At 39.9% G+C, this 14,668-nt stretch overlaps 1 protein-coding gene across 1 annotated transcript in view; it reads left to right on the forward strand.

Moving 5' to 3' along the window:
* gucy1a2 (guanylate cyclase 1, soluble, alpha 2) overlaps window positions 1-14,272 on the forward strand; it is a gene marked incomplete at both ends in the record, with an annotated part of 34,526 nt that extends 20,254 nt beyond the window's left edge. The window contains 5 exons of the mRNA XM_079225005.1: window positions 3,179-3,391; window positions 4,344-4,616; window positions 7,046-7,189; window positions 13,775-13,929; window positions 14,053-14,272. Coding sequence (XP_079081131.1) covers window positions 3,179-3,391; window positions 4,344-4,616; window positions 7,046-7,189; window positions 13,775-13,929; window positions 14,053-14,272 — 1,005 coding nt within the window. The remainder of the gene's footprint in view (window positions 1-3,178; window positions 3,392-4,343; window positions 4,617-7,045; window positions 7,190-13,774; window positions 13,930-14,052) is intronic.
* Window positions 14,273-14,668: the final 396 nt, after the last annotated feature.

Consider the following 14,668-nt stretch of genomic DNA (forward strand, 5'->3'; position numbering starts at 1 on the left):
AAATTTCTTCTTCACATAATCGAAAGTTTCCATCCTCTGAAATACTACATTATAAACATTTTAACAAAGTTATCTGTGAAGAATTGCAGGAGCAGAATGTTATTTCCTTGTGGTGACAATGCAGTGACCTTGAACAAGGGCTCAGTGTAAATTGTAACAACATTACACAACAAAGAATCACTACTACACGTTGACTCCGACACAACAGATTGTTTCATTCTCACAGTTTGCTTTGTTTTTATCTGCTTTTATAACATTACATTTTCTATTTCTTTTCCTTTCTCTATCTCTCGAAAGTTAAATTGTGCTTTATTGTTGTCGTCCTTCTGTTGCTTCTTTCTGACTGTTTGCATTGTGTTTGTAGTCTCATCATGCTTTCACCTTACTTTTCTTTTTCTCATATTTTCTTTCTCTCTATTTATTTAGCTATTTCTGCAATGCTATTATTTTTCACAATATTTTTCTATTTTGTTTAGCCCTCTCACCTTATTTTTCTCTGTCTCCTATTTCTCCCACCCTTCCCCCTTCTTTCTCTGTGTTGCCTTCTTTCCTAACCGCTCATTTTGCCCTTCCTTCCTCCTTCGTTCACTCACCTCCTCTTTCACTGTGCTGTGATGCCAGAGATGCAGGCAGAAGGAGAGGAGAGTGCTGAGTTAAACACAGACGCACAACTAGGCCAACACAACTGCCTCCAGGGATGTGTATATGGGTGTGTGTCCATGTATGTTTGTATCAGTGTGTGTGAGAGTTTGTGACAGAGTAAGACAGAAAATGAGACTGACAGATAAACATAGGCAGACACACAAGAAGTAATCTGGTGAGACACCGGTATAATTATACCTACTGTACACAATTAAAAAAGCAACAACAGTTGCTATTTCAATCTTCATTATGTAACAGGAAAACGCAATTAAACAAAAAAACAAAACAAAAATGGCATCGGTGGCATTTGTCTTGCAGTCAGAAGGTTATACCAATCCTGTAGGGTTGCTTGATGAGGTCCTAATGCTTTTATGCAGGAGCAAACCACATTCGAGGCTTTACAGTGCGTACAGGACACTGACTCAGTCTAGACTACACAGTGTAGTGACCTTAGCTATGGCGTGCAGGCTATTTAAGGTTTAGCTGAGTAGGCATTGTTCCAGCTGGTGCTTGTCAAGTAAAAGTGCACCTTGCAATGTTTCATGTGAATGGCAAGTTGCAAGGCCCAGCTGCACAATTTGCATTGCAAGTCAAATTGCTTGTAGCAAACTGACATGTATTGTTACTGTGTAACCGCTATCTTGCCCTGTCCAACTATTGCAGCTGTGTTCCCAGATCTCAGTAATTAGTTTGAATACATTTGTATCAGACAAAATGAAACTACATCAAATATTAAATTGTAATAAAACTGCAATGATTCTATAATGTGGGAGATGGATTTGTGTCTGCTTTTGAGTGGATGCACAACTGTGACACCATGACACGATGACTACTGCTGTATTAGTGTGGCAGCCTGTGCAGATGTTAGGTGTACTGTGCTACAGTAAAACCATGCCCACTAAACGACTGAATGTGTGTGTGTGTGTGTGTGTGTGTGTGTGTGTGTGTGTGTGTGTGTGTGTGTGTGTATTTTAAGTCAGTCAATCAGTAGTTCATACAAACTGGATCACACCAAGTTGTGTTTTAGGGGATAAGTATGTCTCAAACTTGGACTCTGTGGGGTGTAGGATGCAGATGTGTTTTGCATATGTGTTTGTATGTATGTATGACAGTCAGAAGCAGTATGTGGATCTCCCTGCTGGATGTATTTTGTGTTTTTCTGTGTAGGAAAATTGTGTGTGTGTATAGATGTAGACTGTATGTATTATGCAGACCTAGGAGAGCCTTGTGCTATAAATACAACAGGGCTGCAGTGTGCTCACTGGCGGAATAATCTATCTGACACTATGGAGAACGAGAGAGAGAGAAGTAATTGAAGAGACAGAGAGAAGAGCATAGAGAGAGAGGGAGGAATGAAAGACAGGTGAACATGTGGAGAGAAAGAGAAACTATAGAAAAGGAAGGAACAGGGGCAAAGACTGAGCAGTAGTTGGAGTCAGATTCAAAAGGGCAGCCGTGTACAATGCCTGTTTAAATCTCTTTCTTCTCTATCTTCAGGCTGTTTTACTTGTACTCCCCACACCTGGTGTGTGTTGTCATCATGGTTAAGGGCGTGTGTGCAAAATGTCAAGAAGCTAGTGAAACACATTTTGATTCACCAATAATGGCAGTATTTATGCTGTTGACAACAATACTGCAGCTGTTGGTATAGATAAGCAGCCTTGCAAGGGTTCTTTCAAAATTACAACACTTTCTGACAGAAATATCAGTTTTCTTCTAGTTTTCTTCTTGATTTGTCTTATAACCAATCAAATGCTTAATATTCAAAGACGTTGCATACGTATGATATCATTGGTTGTTCAAGGACATTTGGATTTAGAGTGTGGGTCAAACCAATGACATTATGGTGATAATTAGCCTGCATTATACATTGGACCTAGCCATGCTACATTCAATTTACGATCTACTAAATCACAGTCGTTTCTGCAATTATAATCTCTGTTGTATGTAGAAAATGATGTGTGTAAACCAGTGCATAAGTATGTGTGTGTGTTTGTGTGCAGCCATGTAGGCATCGAAAGGCATGTTTGTTCAATTGTACATTTGTTCATGCATTTCCTAAGCTAAGTCGTTGCCACCATGTGACCTAGAGATGTTGTCATTTACCAGCGATGAGGTTAAAGAGTGAAAAACAATTCTGTATTTAATCAGATATTTATTCAAGCGTCCTCTCATGCCAAGTTTCTGTCAGTCAGCATCAAGAGCAAAAGCGTCATTCTTGAATCGTCCTTTTACATCAACATTGATGGAGAGAAAATGTATAGAGGAGGCGGTTACTGGAATAGTACAGGTTTGTTGTGTGGGTCCCTACGTTCGAGCACATTGGTTCTATAAGTATCAAGTGGACAAGACATCCATAGTAGTGAGAGGCTATTACCAATCATAATTCTCACAATCTGTTTTCCCACTACACCTCTCCTCTGGCTCAGTGTATTTCTGCAAGCTGCATATAATCAGGGTTGCCTGTAAAGTTTTCACTTTCCCTCAGGCTTTACAAAAGGCCTAACTTCCATAACTCTTTCCTTTGCTCTGCCAGGTTATGGAGCTGAAGGGTCAGATGATCCATGTGCCTGAGTCCTGCTCCCTGATCTTTCTGGGTTCGCCACGGGTTGATAAGTTGGAGGAGCTCATGGGCAGGGGCCTCCACTTGTCAGATATCCCGATCCATGATGCCACACGGGACGTTATCCTGGTGGGGGAGCAGGCCAAGGCTCAGGATGGCCTGAAGAAGAGAATGGACAAACTTAAGGTAGAGTGGTTATATTCTGGCTCTATTCTATTCTATATTGACTGTACAGGTCAACATAGGAAACTTCATTATTTATGTATTACTCATCAATAGACAGATATATGTGCTGCTTCTTTGTGGCTTTCCACCGTCTGGAATATGTGTAAACTGTTTCAATTTACATTAAGCTGATCACATAGGAACTAGCTTGTGTCTGGTATTGATAAAATGACTTGTTGTCATGTTGAGGGGTTTAATTACCACTAATCCTGACCAGATACAAACAGGCCACAACATACATGAAATGCCTTTGGTTGCCAACAACAAGAAAGAATGCAGGCTTACCTTAATCCCCTGCTATGACAGGCTCATATTAGTTAAGACCCATCAGCTCGTCTATTGGCAACCAATCAACATGATAAGTGACAACCTGTGAACATGGCATGTAGAAATAGAGAAACGACACATACATCCTGTATGTTTGGTCATGCGAGTTGCGAGACAGCTCACTGAAGCGAATGCTTTGTCTGCACTGACTGATTCATAATGGCTGGGAGAACGTGGCTCCTGGGACTTGCTCTTATAATTTGCTTTAAAAGTACCCTTGAACAAGTCACTGAGTTTTGACCCAATCCTATGCATCTGCTCACTGCAAAGCTCTCTCAATGCAACTACTCCCCCAGGCCACTGTTATAAATAGCTATATCTTAGTTTGACTTGCTCACTAGAACAATGGTATAGCACTGCATCAGACATATTTGGCATCATGAAGCTCGCCCACAGACACACTTACTCATATACAGACACACAAAATCAAAAATAAATCAAATTAATAGACAAATCCATGTACATGCACCATCAGTTTTAATTTGGTGCAGTACTCCCACATTGTCGAAATGTTGTCATCAGTGCAAAAGCACTGCAAAGCACACAGAACAAAACCTCCTACTTTCCTTCTCTTGTCTCCTCTCAGGCCACATTAGAGCGGACTCACCAGGCACTGGAGGAGGAAAAGAGGAGAACCGTGGATCTCCTTTATTCCATCTTTCCAGGCGATGTGGCACAGAAACTGTGGCAGGGTCAGCCAGTGCCCGCTCGCAAATTTGATGACGTGACCATGCTGTTCTCAGACATCGTGGGTTTCACCGCTGTGTGTGCCCAGTGTACACCTATGCAGGTCATCTCCATGTTGAACGAGCTTTACACACGCTTTGACTACCAGTGTGGCATTCTGGATGTTTACAAGGTCAGTAGACAGAAAGACGCACACATCTTCTTTATGTCATGTAGTAATACCTGTTGGGACGGGCCATCATTTTTTGGGGAGGCATTGCTTAAAAATGTAAATGGCTTTATTGGTTTAAATGCACAACTGAGGTCATCTGAGGTCATCGTAAAAGATGAATTATTCTCCAGGGAGTTTCACAGGTATTTAGAGCCCCCCTTCCATGGAGTCTTTTAAGTGTTGCAGTTGTATCAAAAGCTAAATCTTTAGGGTGTGTCTTTGTCTGTGTACTGGACATATGTGTGTTTGTGGGGACATCAATATGATTAGTCAGTCAGCTTTCATCTTTCACCTTTGCACATTCCCATAACCTAAATCATTACATTTGAGGGTGAAAATATGGTTTCAGGTTAGGTTCAGGTTCAGGTTTAGGTTAGGGAAAAGGAAAGGATTAGGTTCAGGCTGGTAGTGGTTATGGCTAAGGTTAGAGAAGGTCAATGTAATGGCCCCAGACGTCATGAAAACACAACTGCGTGTGTTGTGTGTGTGCTTGTGTTGTGGAAAAAGTAACTGATTAATGGCCAGTCTGTGGGAACAAAGATGTGTCAATATTGTCCATCTGACAGGCTTTGGGCCGAGTTAGTTATCGCTGTAGTCTGCCATCTCCCCCTCCCCCATCCTTACTTTCTATTATCACATCAGTATTTCTCTTCACTTTTACTTTGCACCTCTGCTTCTCCCCATCACCACCACTGTCATCATCTTTCCTCTCTCTCTCTCTCTCTCTCTCTCTCTCTCTCTCTCTCTCTTTCTTTGCCTCAGTCCCTGAGTATATATATATATAATATACTTGCTGCATTCCCATAAAAACTTGCTTTTCCTTTGTGTTATCTCTCAGAAATGTCTTGTGTCAGATGCCTGGAGAAGGGAGAGAGAGATTGTGTGTATTAAAGAGGGGATATGTGTATAGCAGTTAAAGAGCGACTATTTATGTGTAAAAGAGAAAGCAGGAACAGGAGGACAAGTTGAAGAGATTGAGGGATGCATATGTTGTCATTGTCATGGTTACTGTGGAGATAATTGTGCTGGTGGCAGGCCTAAATGAGTCCTAGTTTTTTTTTCTCCCTTTTCTCCTCATGCGCTATCTATATTTTCTTCTTCTTTATAACGACCGCGTCATCTGTTATGACACCTAGCTCACTCCTTTAGCTGGAAATATGGAAGCTCAACCCTGAAAACGGCATTCCTTGATCGCTTTATTAACGTCTGTTCAGAATTTGGCTTTTGTAAGTTATTCAAGGAAGACTTGTTATCACTGTACTTCAATGTCTGGCATAGGAAGCCCAAACATGGAACTAGGAATGACTTGACTTCTGTTTGCAGCTGTAGTATACAGAATGAGCTCATTACAGATAATGAATTGCTTACTGTATGTGGGGAACACTGCACTGTTGCTTTAAAGATCAAGTAAGATGTTTTTTCATTAGCTAAGCAAACAATAATGCAAGGAGCGTCAGCTGATAACGATGGCACCAGATTGATACGAGCATTTCACAGGTCTCTGGTGGTCTGGTACATCTTTAAAAGACAAAAAATATTTATCGTAATAAATTATAGCATTTTTTTTACTTAGTAGATGTAAATTAGCTTTGAGCTAATTCTAGCACTGCACACTATGTCTAGGATTTAGATAGATAGATAGATAGATAGATAGATAGATAGATAGATAAAGTAAAAGTAAACATACAAATATTAAGTATGGGAAATACTCAATATACAGTACAATAAAATAGCAGAGAAGATCATATTCATTTAAGAAAATTAAATAATAAAGAAAATGCAAATATATACAGTGAATTAGAAGTATTTACAGTGAAAGCGGTGCAAGGGTTATTGATGAATTAATTGAAGGAGGATCTGGCCAGAGGTGATTTATTATAAAGTCTTATAGCAGTAATATTTGCACATTTGATATCCTTCATGGTTCCTTATAAATATAAAAAAATAAACCTGTTTGTAATGCCTTTTATAGAATACTATTAAACCTGTTAAACGGATTCTAAAACATTTAATAAAATATTATTTTGTGATGGTATTTCAGGGATCTTCAGGTTGGATGCCATGGTGTCCAAAATTAATAAAAAAATGCTTGTAGAATTTGGTTTTCTCGGCCTCTCAGACTGGGTCAGATGCAAGAGGCTGTAAGTGGCTTTGCCGAGATCCTCCTCCAAACGCTCACAAACTCTTACTGTGAATGAGTCAGGCCGAGAGAGAGAAACAGACAGAGGCTGTAGTTCTAATGTTACAAGAGGAATGAAGGAGTTCTTTTAATTTACTACTCAATGGAGATGTTGTGAGTGATTGAATGGATGGCTTCTTAGTTCCACACATCAGCTGAGCCCCATTTATTCATTTCAGTTTCTGCCCCTCCTCTACTGTTTCTCATCCAGATCGAAACAATAGGCGATGCTTACTGTGTGGCAGGAGGACTTCACAAGAAGGTCGATAGTCATGCAAAGCCAATTGCACACATGGCTCTGAAGATGATGGAACTGTCTGAGGAAGTGCTGACACCTGATGGGAAACCTATCAAGGTGAGTTTTTTTTTAACACCGATCCGCTGCTAGCGCATGGAACCTAACCTAATGATCTTAAATTGGTTCTATTTTATTAAGGATAATGACTTCAGGGATTGGTATGTTTTTTGTGTGTGTGTTTTCTGTTTATGCATTTCCTTACATCCAGAACTTTATCTCAGTGTGCCATTTTATATTTATTTTACATATTCCATTTGTCGGCCTCCATTTATCTTAGGTGCAGAACTCTGTCACCGACTGAACTTAAATGAGCTGTATTGCTTGTTTGATGCCTGTATGTTTTGCGTGCTGAGTCTGTGAATGAAAATGTGGGTAGAGCTCAGGATTCCACCTGGGAAAAAGGTCAATTGTGTTTGTTTTTTCACATTTCCCATTTAACATTGTGGCTCCATTATTACTGCAAAACAAACGTACAATCAATCACCCGCTGAGCAGAATCACACAGTTGACCATTTGTGATTGTTTTTCCCTCTATACCAGAATGATAATATGTGGAGCCAGACCTTCCTTTATGTGGAGTTGGTCTGGCTATGTGAGACTCATTTACGACACTTTGGTGCTGGATGATGGGGTTGGATTGTGGAAAATGAGAAGAGGGATAATATGGGTGTAGGTCAGAGATCTCAATCCACAGATGGTTGAATGCTATTTCAAAGAATGGATTCATTTAATCTTCTCAATGATTTTCAAAAGAGAGACATTGATTGAGAAATTCCTCAATTAATCACAAGTTTCCTTTTAGCTTTGTGTCGCTTGGGGTGGTCTTTCCATGTGCTCCCAGAAATGACATTAACAATTCTTTAGTGCTCCCCCACAGCTCCACACATGTATCCCATTATTGCACACCGCTGTGTGTAGTCTGAGGGAGACACGGACCGAGATTTGTAAATCTAAGTAGCAAAGCAGTGTGCAGTTTGGGATTGAACCCCCTGAGTGCGTTAGTTTTGTGATCGTGTTTAAAGAATACAACGTATTAACACATTGAATAGGCTATTTATGTGCAGTGTGCATTTCAATGAACTTTCAGTATAAAACGTTGTGCATATTACATGTCAATTGTGAATTGACATCGCAGTGTCTTGCATGACAAAATCTAGAAAACGTTCAGTGCTATAATCCATCATTAGTTTTATTTTTAATACACAAAGATCACATTTTCTTGTAGTTTGAAGGTAAGTGAGATTTGCCGTGTGACAGAATAGTTATGAATCTTTGGTGCTAAAAGTTCAGGGGATTGCCTTTTTATGAACATGTGGCAAGAGACATGATGCCCATCAGTAGTGTGAGTCTGTGTTTGAGTTATGCATATTCTCTCTTTCAAGCTGCATCTGTCATTCAACTAAAGACACTGTACATCAACCGTAGCGGTACACACTACTGTAATTATGTATCTATGTGCGTATCGGTCCGTCCGTGCCTTAGGGTTGTTCCGAGCAAGTTTTTTTTTATGGCTGAATCGGATTATTGTTGATAAAAAGATTGTATCTGATACATTGACATAATCGGTAAATTAATCAGTGGAAATTGTGATTATGATGGGAAGAAAGTTGAACTGTAATGTCTAACGGTTAATGTGTCTCCTGATGAGCCGATCAGATAGAATAAGACTTATCACTGCTTCTTTTTTTCTTCTGGTTGGTTCATCTGGCTAAAGATGAGAACCTGCCTCCTGAATGTTTTGTGCACTGATCTTTGCCAAAGAGAAACAGAGAAGAGAGATAATGGACATTCTTCTGAGCGTACATTTTTCCAACGCTGGTGGAACAGAGTCCATCACTGCTGCAACCAAATCCTTCTTCACATTCACACACTTACATTTTCACTCTGATTTGCAGTGAAATGCTTCACTGTGGAGCATCTTTAGTGCCCATGAATGTTTCTTAATGTAGATGCATTTGTGTTTACAGTGGGAGATAATTATGTGTGCCTGTGTGTGCCGTGTGGGTGTATGCATCTGATGCTTTGTTCTATTTATGTGCCATATGCTTCTGAGTGGTGTGTGTGTTTTCAACTGTCTTTACTCTAATCTTCTCTCGCCATCCCTCTCTCTTTCTCTCACTGTCCTCCTTAATTTTGTCCTCTTTTCCTATTTGGTTTAGCTGTGCTTACTGTGTATTCACCTTACACAACCTCGCAGATGTTGCTTGATTGACATTATTGCAAGAAAGATTTCTTTTCCGGAATGGGTTACTCGTTTTTTTTTTAGTTCATGTAAGGTGTTGCACATTAAATTGTTGTATTTTACCCTATCCTTCTGTGATATATGATTTACCCATTGGACATTTTTGCATGTTAGCCATTTAAAACGGTTATGTTGCTTCAGGAAAAGCATGTGTCCTGTAACGGTCCAATTACGCAAGGACCCAAAAGCACGACCCCGGAAGACAGAGATAAAGAATATAAGTATTTTACTGAACAGGTAACACACAGGGAGAGCTAGGTTCAAAAACACAAGACAATCTGGCAGGGGACAAGTGCAAGTGAGGGGACCTAAGTAGTGAAGACTAATGAGGGGATGTGCTACAGGTGAGACAGGGATGGGCCAGGTGCAAGGAATGAGGGCTGACGAGGAGGGAGTGACTGATGAAGGGGGCGTGCAGCAGGATCTGAAATGACAGGACAGTTAGTACACAGACAGGAAGACAGGATGAAAATAACTTAAAGAAAAGTGTGGCGCTGAACCGTGACAGTGTCCCATTTATCAACTGCAGTGAAATGACACACACTTTCACACAAATAAGTGTTAATGGTAGAACACAGCTGTTGCTGTGAGTGTTTATCCTCAGAATCCAAATTATGTGCCCATGTGGAATTACATTTAACATTATTTAATGGAGTTAGAGAAAGGCAAGCTGCTCTTTTGCAGAAAAAAATATCACTATGGGAAGCAAAGGATTCAACTGTGGGAATATAGTTCAACCCTCTCATGTTAGTTCAGTAGGATGAGAAGGGAAAATAGGATATGATTTATTTATGTCTATCCTCAGTCCGGTCTCTGTCAAGGTCAACCATTACCCCAGGCTGTCTTTAGTTTGCTTTGGCCTGGGTGCTAACTTGCAATGTCATAAATATGAGCCAAAGCATTACATACAATACGTTTTTTGTATTTCTGGTTTCATCAGTGAAACAGAATCAACAAACGAGGCAAAGCAATAGAAAAAGACATTCATGCTCTGTCTTTCCTTTTACTTCCAAGATAATGCTGGTGGTTCTATATTTTTTTTGTTCAGTATTTTCAGTCGTTTACTCCGAACAACTCTCATGAAATAAAAAAATAGCTCTTTTCAAGTACACTAGTTACTTATGTTTGAGTAACTATTCAGAAAAAGACTGAGCCGTTAAAAAAAATAAAAAAATTAAAATATATATATATACATTTTTATATATATATATATATTTTGCCTATATATATATATATATATATATATATATATGTATATATATATATATATATATATATATATATATATATATATTCAGAAGCATTAAATGGCCTTGAGGCTGACTGCAACAGACTTGTAGATCATTTCGTCCTTTAATCACAAGGTTGGAGAAATCAAATGTCATTGATGTCCCGTATGTATTTGACTATTGTAAATACGTTTTAAGTAATTATTCTTTTTTATGCTAATGTGTCAACAACAAGAAAAGTATTGCATAACAGCAGACTTATCCTTTACAACTTGAGTTGAAAATATTCAATATGTACAGTATCTATTTTTGTGTAGTTATCTTAAAAAAAAAGTATTGTTTTGGCACAAAGCGCATTTGATACACAAAAAGAATGACGCGTACAAAATGTGTATGTGAGAGAGAAGCTAAGACAGAGAGCTGCTGAATAACAGACAGGACACTCTTCTGTCTACTGCTGGGGTCCCAACATTGGCCATTTGTTTAAGAATAGAAAGGCCTTGCCAAGAATCTTTGGCCTGCTCTCTTGCTCATCCACTTTCTCTCTCTCTCTCTCTCTCTCTCTCTCTCTCTCTCTCTCTCTCTCTCTGTGTCTTTCCTCTTCCCCTCGTTTTATTTTTCTCTCCTCTCTAGTTCCCCCACTTTCTCTTCCACAACCTCTCTCTAACTCATTCCATTAATTTCCCTCTTTAGTTTCTTACTTTTTTTTCCCCTCTCAGTTTTTATTGTTGTTCTGCTCTTCTATATGTTGCCCTCTCTGTTGTGCGCTCCTCTTTCTTACCCGTCCTGACTTCATGTTGGTAAAAAGGACACTTATAGAGATATTCAGCATGATAAAGGCTGTTCAGTGAGTGCACTCAACTCCAGCCAATGTTGCACTGTTATGCAAACTAGCATGAGAGCTGTGAGAAGATGTTTTGTGAGAGAGCAATTGAGAGAGTGATCAAGGGACACAGAGAGAAATATATATAATGGAGATATCAAGAGAGAAACACGTAGATATCAAACAGACAAAATTATTTTCAGCTTCATTGCTGGTTCAATTTCAGGCCTGTGGCATGTGTGTGTTTGTCAGTGTGAGTGGGTGTGAATATTAGGGACGCAGTGCTTATTTTGTCACTGCTAATAATGTTATAATGTGTTCATGTGGGCTTATTTCCACCGATCTTACATTACACCAGCAGTATCTGAGTATTTCGAATGCAGAAATGGTCAGGGACTTGTCATGTCAACCGAAGGTGGCTGCTGGTTCCTGACCACATGTTCACCATGCAGTTGCCATTGCCTCCTGGCACACAGAGGCTTGACTAATCAATTAAGCGACTGATTGTTTCAGTACTAAAAAAACATATAACTTCTTCCTCTGATAAAAGTCAGCTTGCATGTGTAATGGTTAGTGTAGAGCATCTTAAGTACAATTGGTTACCAGTGTAATAGGTGCACCTCGCTAAAACTCATGCAGTTCAATATAACAGTGCTGCAATGAATCATGAAGGTTATAATGTTTGTGTCCACCTCTTCCAGACCAATCAGCGTAGGGTAAATAACAGTTCCACTTCTCTGTGTAATGCAATACAGTTGAACAGCAACTACATCCTCCAGAATGACCATTGAATCAACACCTCTCTATATATTATAACCTTCATGACTGTAGGATTTATTCTGGTTTGACGCTTGTTTCTGACTCGATTAGTTTAATTAAGACAGACTGACTTAATGAACTTGGAACTGATGTAAACATTTTCACTCGATAACAACTCCATCTCTGGATTCTTCTGTCGGCTTGGCCAGAGGCTACAATTCTGATTGGTTGTCTTTGCTGCTGTGCCGTTTGCTCATTGGCTCACTGAGGCCCATGTGCTATGGATGCTGACTCATAGTGAAAAGGAAGGGACGAGTGTATGAGTGTTACTGTGTCTGTGTTTTGAGACTAAGAAATAAAGAGGAGAGTTGGTGCTGGATGCAGATTTTTTTGTGTCTGTGTGTGAGTGTGTGAGTGGTTGTCTGTTGCAGAGACAGACAGACAAGTGCACGGCCATCTGTAAGCAGTTTAACTGAAAAATAGGTCACACTAGTGCACCTACCAGCCTCTCTCTCTCTCTCTCTCTCTCTCTCTCTCTCTCTCTCTTTCTCTCTCTCTCGCACACTTTCTGTCTTGCTGTCTTTTTCTCTCTTCCAGTGCTGTCAAGGTTTTGCAATCTAATTATAAGTTTATTTTTGTGCTTCTCACTCCTTTGTATTTCTTTCTGTCTTTCTGTGCTCTACCTCACTACCCCATTGCCTGTTGTTGCCATGACTACCTCGCAGTGTGCTGACATGCACATTGTGGATATAGAGGATAAGCTGCTCAAGTAGATCATTAGAAACTACCGGGTTCCACTAGCGTGTGTGTGTGTGTGTGTGTGTGTGTGTGTGTGTGTGTGTGTGTGTGTGTGTGTGTGTGTGTGTGTGTGTGTGTGTGTGTGTGTGTGTGTGTGCGCGTGTGCGTGCGCGTGTGTGATAACTTGTTGTTCCCAAATGGAGGAAATCAATAGTTGGTCGAGTGGCAATGAAGTGGTGTGGTCAAATTAAAATGATGGCTGGATAGCTTTCACTCCGCCTGCAGCAATTTATAGATTCATAGCTCAGCCAGATTATAATATGAGCACCAGGAGTTGGAGGCAATTATTTATTTGATTAATTTTCCTCTCTCACCCTCGCTATTTTAAGATTGTCATAAAATCTTCTGCTGCAAGATATCAGATTAGTTGATAACAGCTACAATAATAATGATGGAAGTATGATTGCGACAGTATAATTTCCAGTTAGCGGATCAATACACACACAAGCACTTCTAGTTCAAAACAACATGGCCTCACAAAAACCAAAAGAATCATCAAGTTGGAATCTGTGAATGTTTTGTGACGAGTTTGATAAATGACTCAAATGATAATGTAATGTAAGTAATGTAGACACATAATGTAGACACATAATGTAGACACATAATTGGAAATATAATAAGAACAACAGCAGCATATCTTCCTTTTTCAGGTCAAGTGCATGTGTGCTGTCAAGGAATGTGCATAAACCATAATTTACATATTTTGTGCTTTTAAAATCCTGCCGGTTTTGTTGCTGTTCTAATATTTCTCCCCTTTAAAATATTTCTTCTCCCACCACCTACTTCCTCAGCTAAGGATAGGTATCCACACCGGCTCGGTGCTGGCGGGTGTGGTCGGGGTTCAAATGCCACGTTATTGCCTGTTTGGGAACAATGTGACACTGGCCAGCAAGTTTGAATCGGGGAGCCATCCGAGGTGTATCAATGTCAGTCCCACAACTTACCAGTAAGTAACGGCACTGCACGTCCACACAAAGAGATGTTCATGTGCAAAAAAAAAAGTATGCAATCTTGTTTTTAACCATGCAATAAAGGTACTTTAAGAGAGCTTCTCTTCTCTTCTCAACAGGTTGCTGAAAGACGACCGTTCTTTTTCATTTGTCCCTCGCTCACGGCTGGAGCTCCCAGATAATTTTCCTAAAGAGATCCAAGGGACATGTTATTTCCTAGAGGCGGGAACATCTCACAGCCATGCCTCATTGACCAGCTCTCGCTCTGCTCCCCCAGCCTCTATGAGGAAAGTCTCCTACAGCATTGGGACCATGTTTCTAAGAGAAACTAGTTTGTAGGTCCCATAAACAGACAAGGATAGACAGGTATTACTTTTGTGAGAGGCTGGATTTGAACCTCTGGAACATGCAGGATATGGATCACATGGATCTTGGGATATACAATACATTCTATTAAAACTTGGATTCAGACCTCTGAGATGGCCTATATGAATGAAACTTTAAAAAAAAATCTCATTATGGCTGAAAAAGAACAACATGCCCTCATTTTCTCTGAGCAATGGAGATATGGTTCAAAAGACTTGAGGATCAGCAACTGTGCTAGTCTCACATGGACCCTTCCCTAAGGAAGTGTACTGATTGGGTCAATTAGCAGAGAAACCTTAATATAAAACATAGCGATGGAGCTTAATTCCTCCTGGTTTCTAGTTCTCTCCAGTGGTCCTCTCTCACAAA

This window comes from Taurulus bubalis, assembly GCF_910589615.1.
Source record: "Taurulus bubalis genome assembly, chromosome: 10".
Lineage (NCBI taxonomy): Eukaryota > Metazoa > Chordata > Actinopteri > Perciformes > Cottidae > Taurulus > Taurulus bubalis.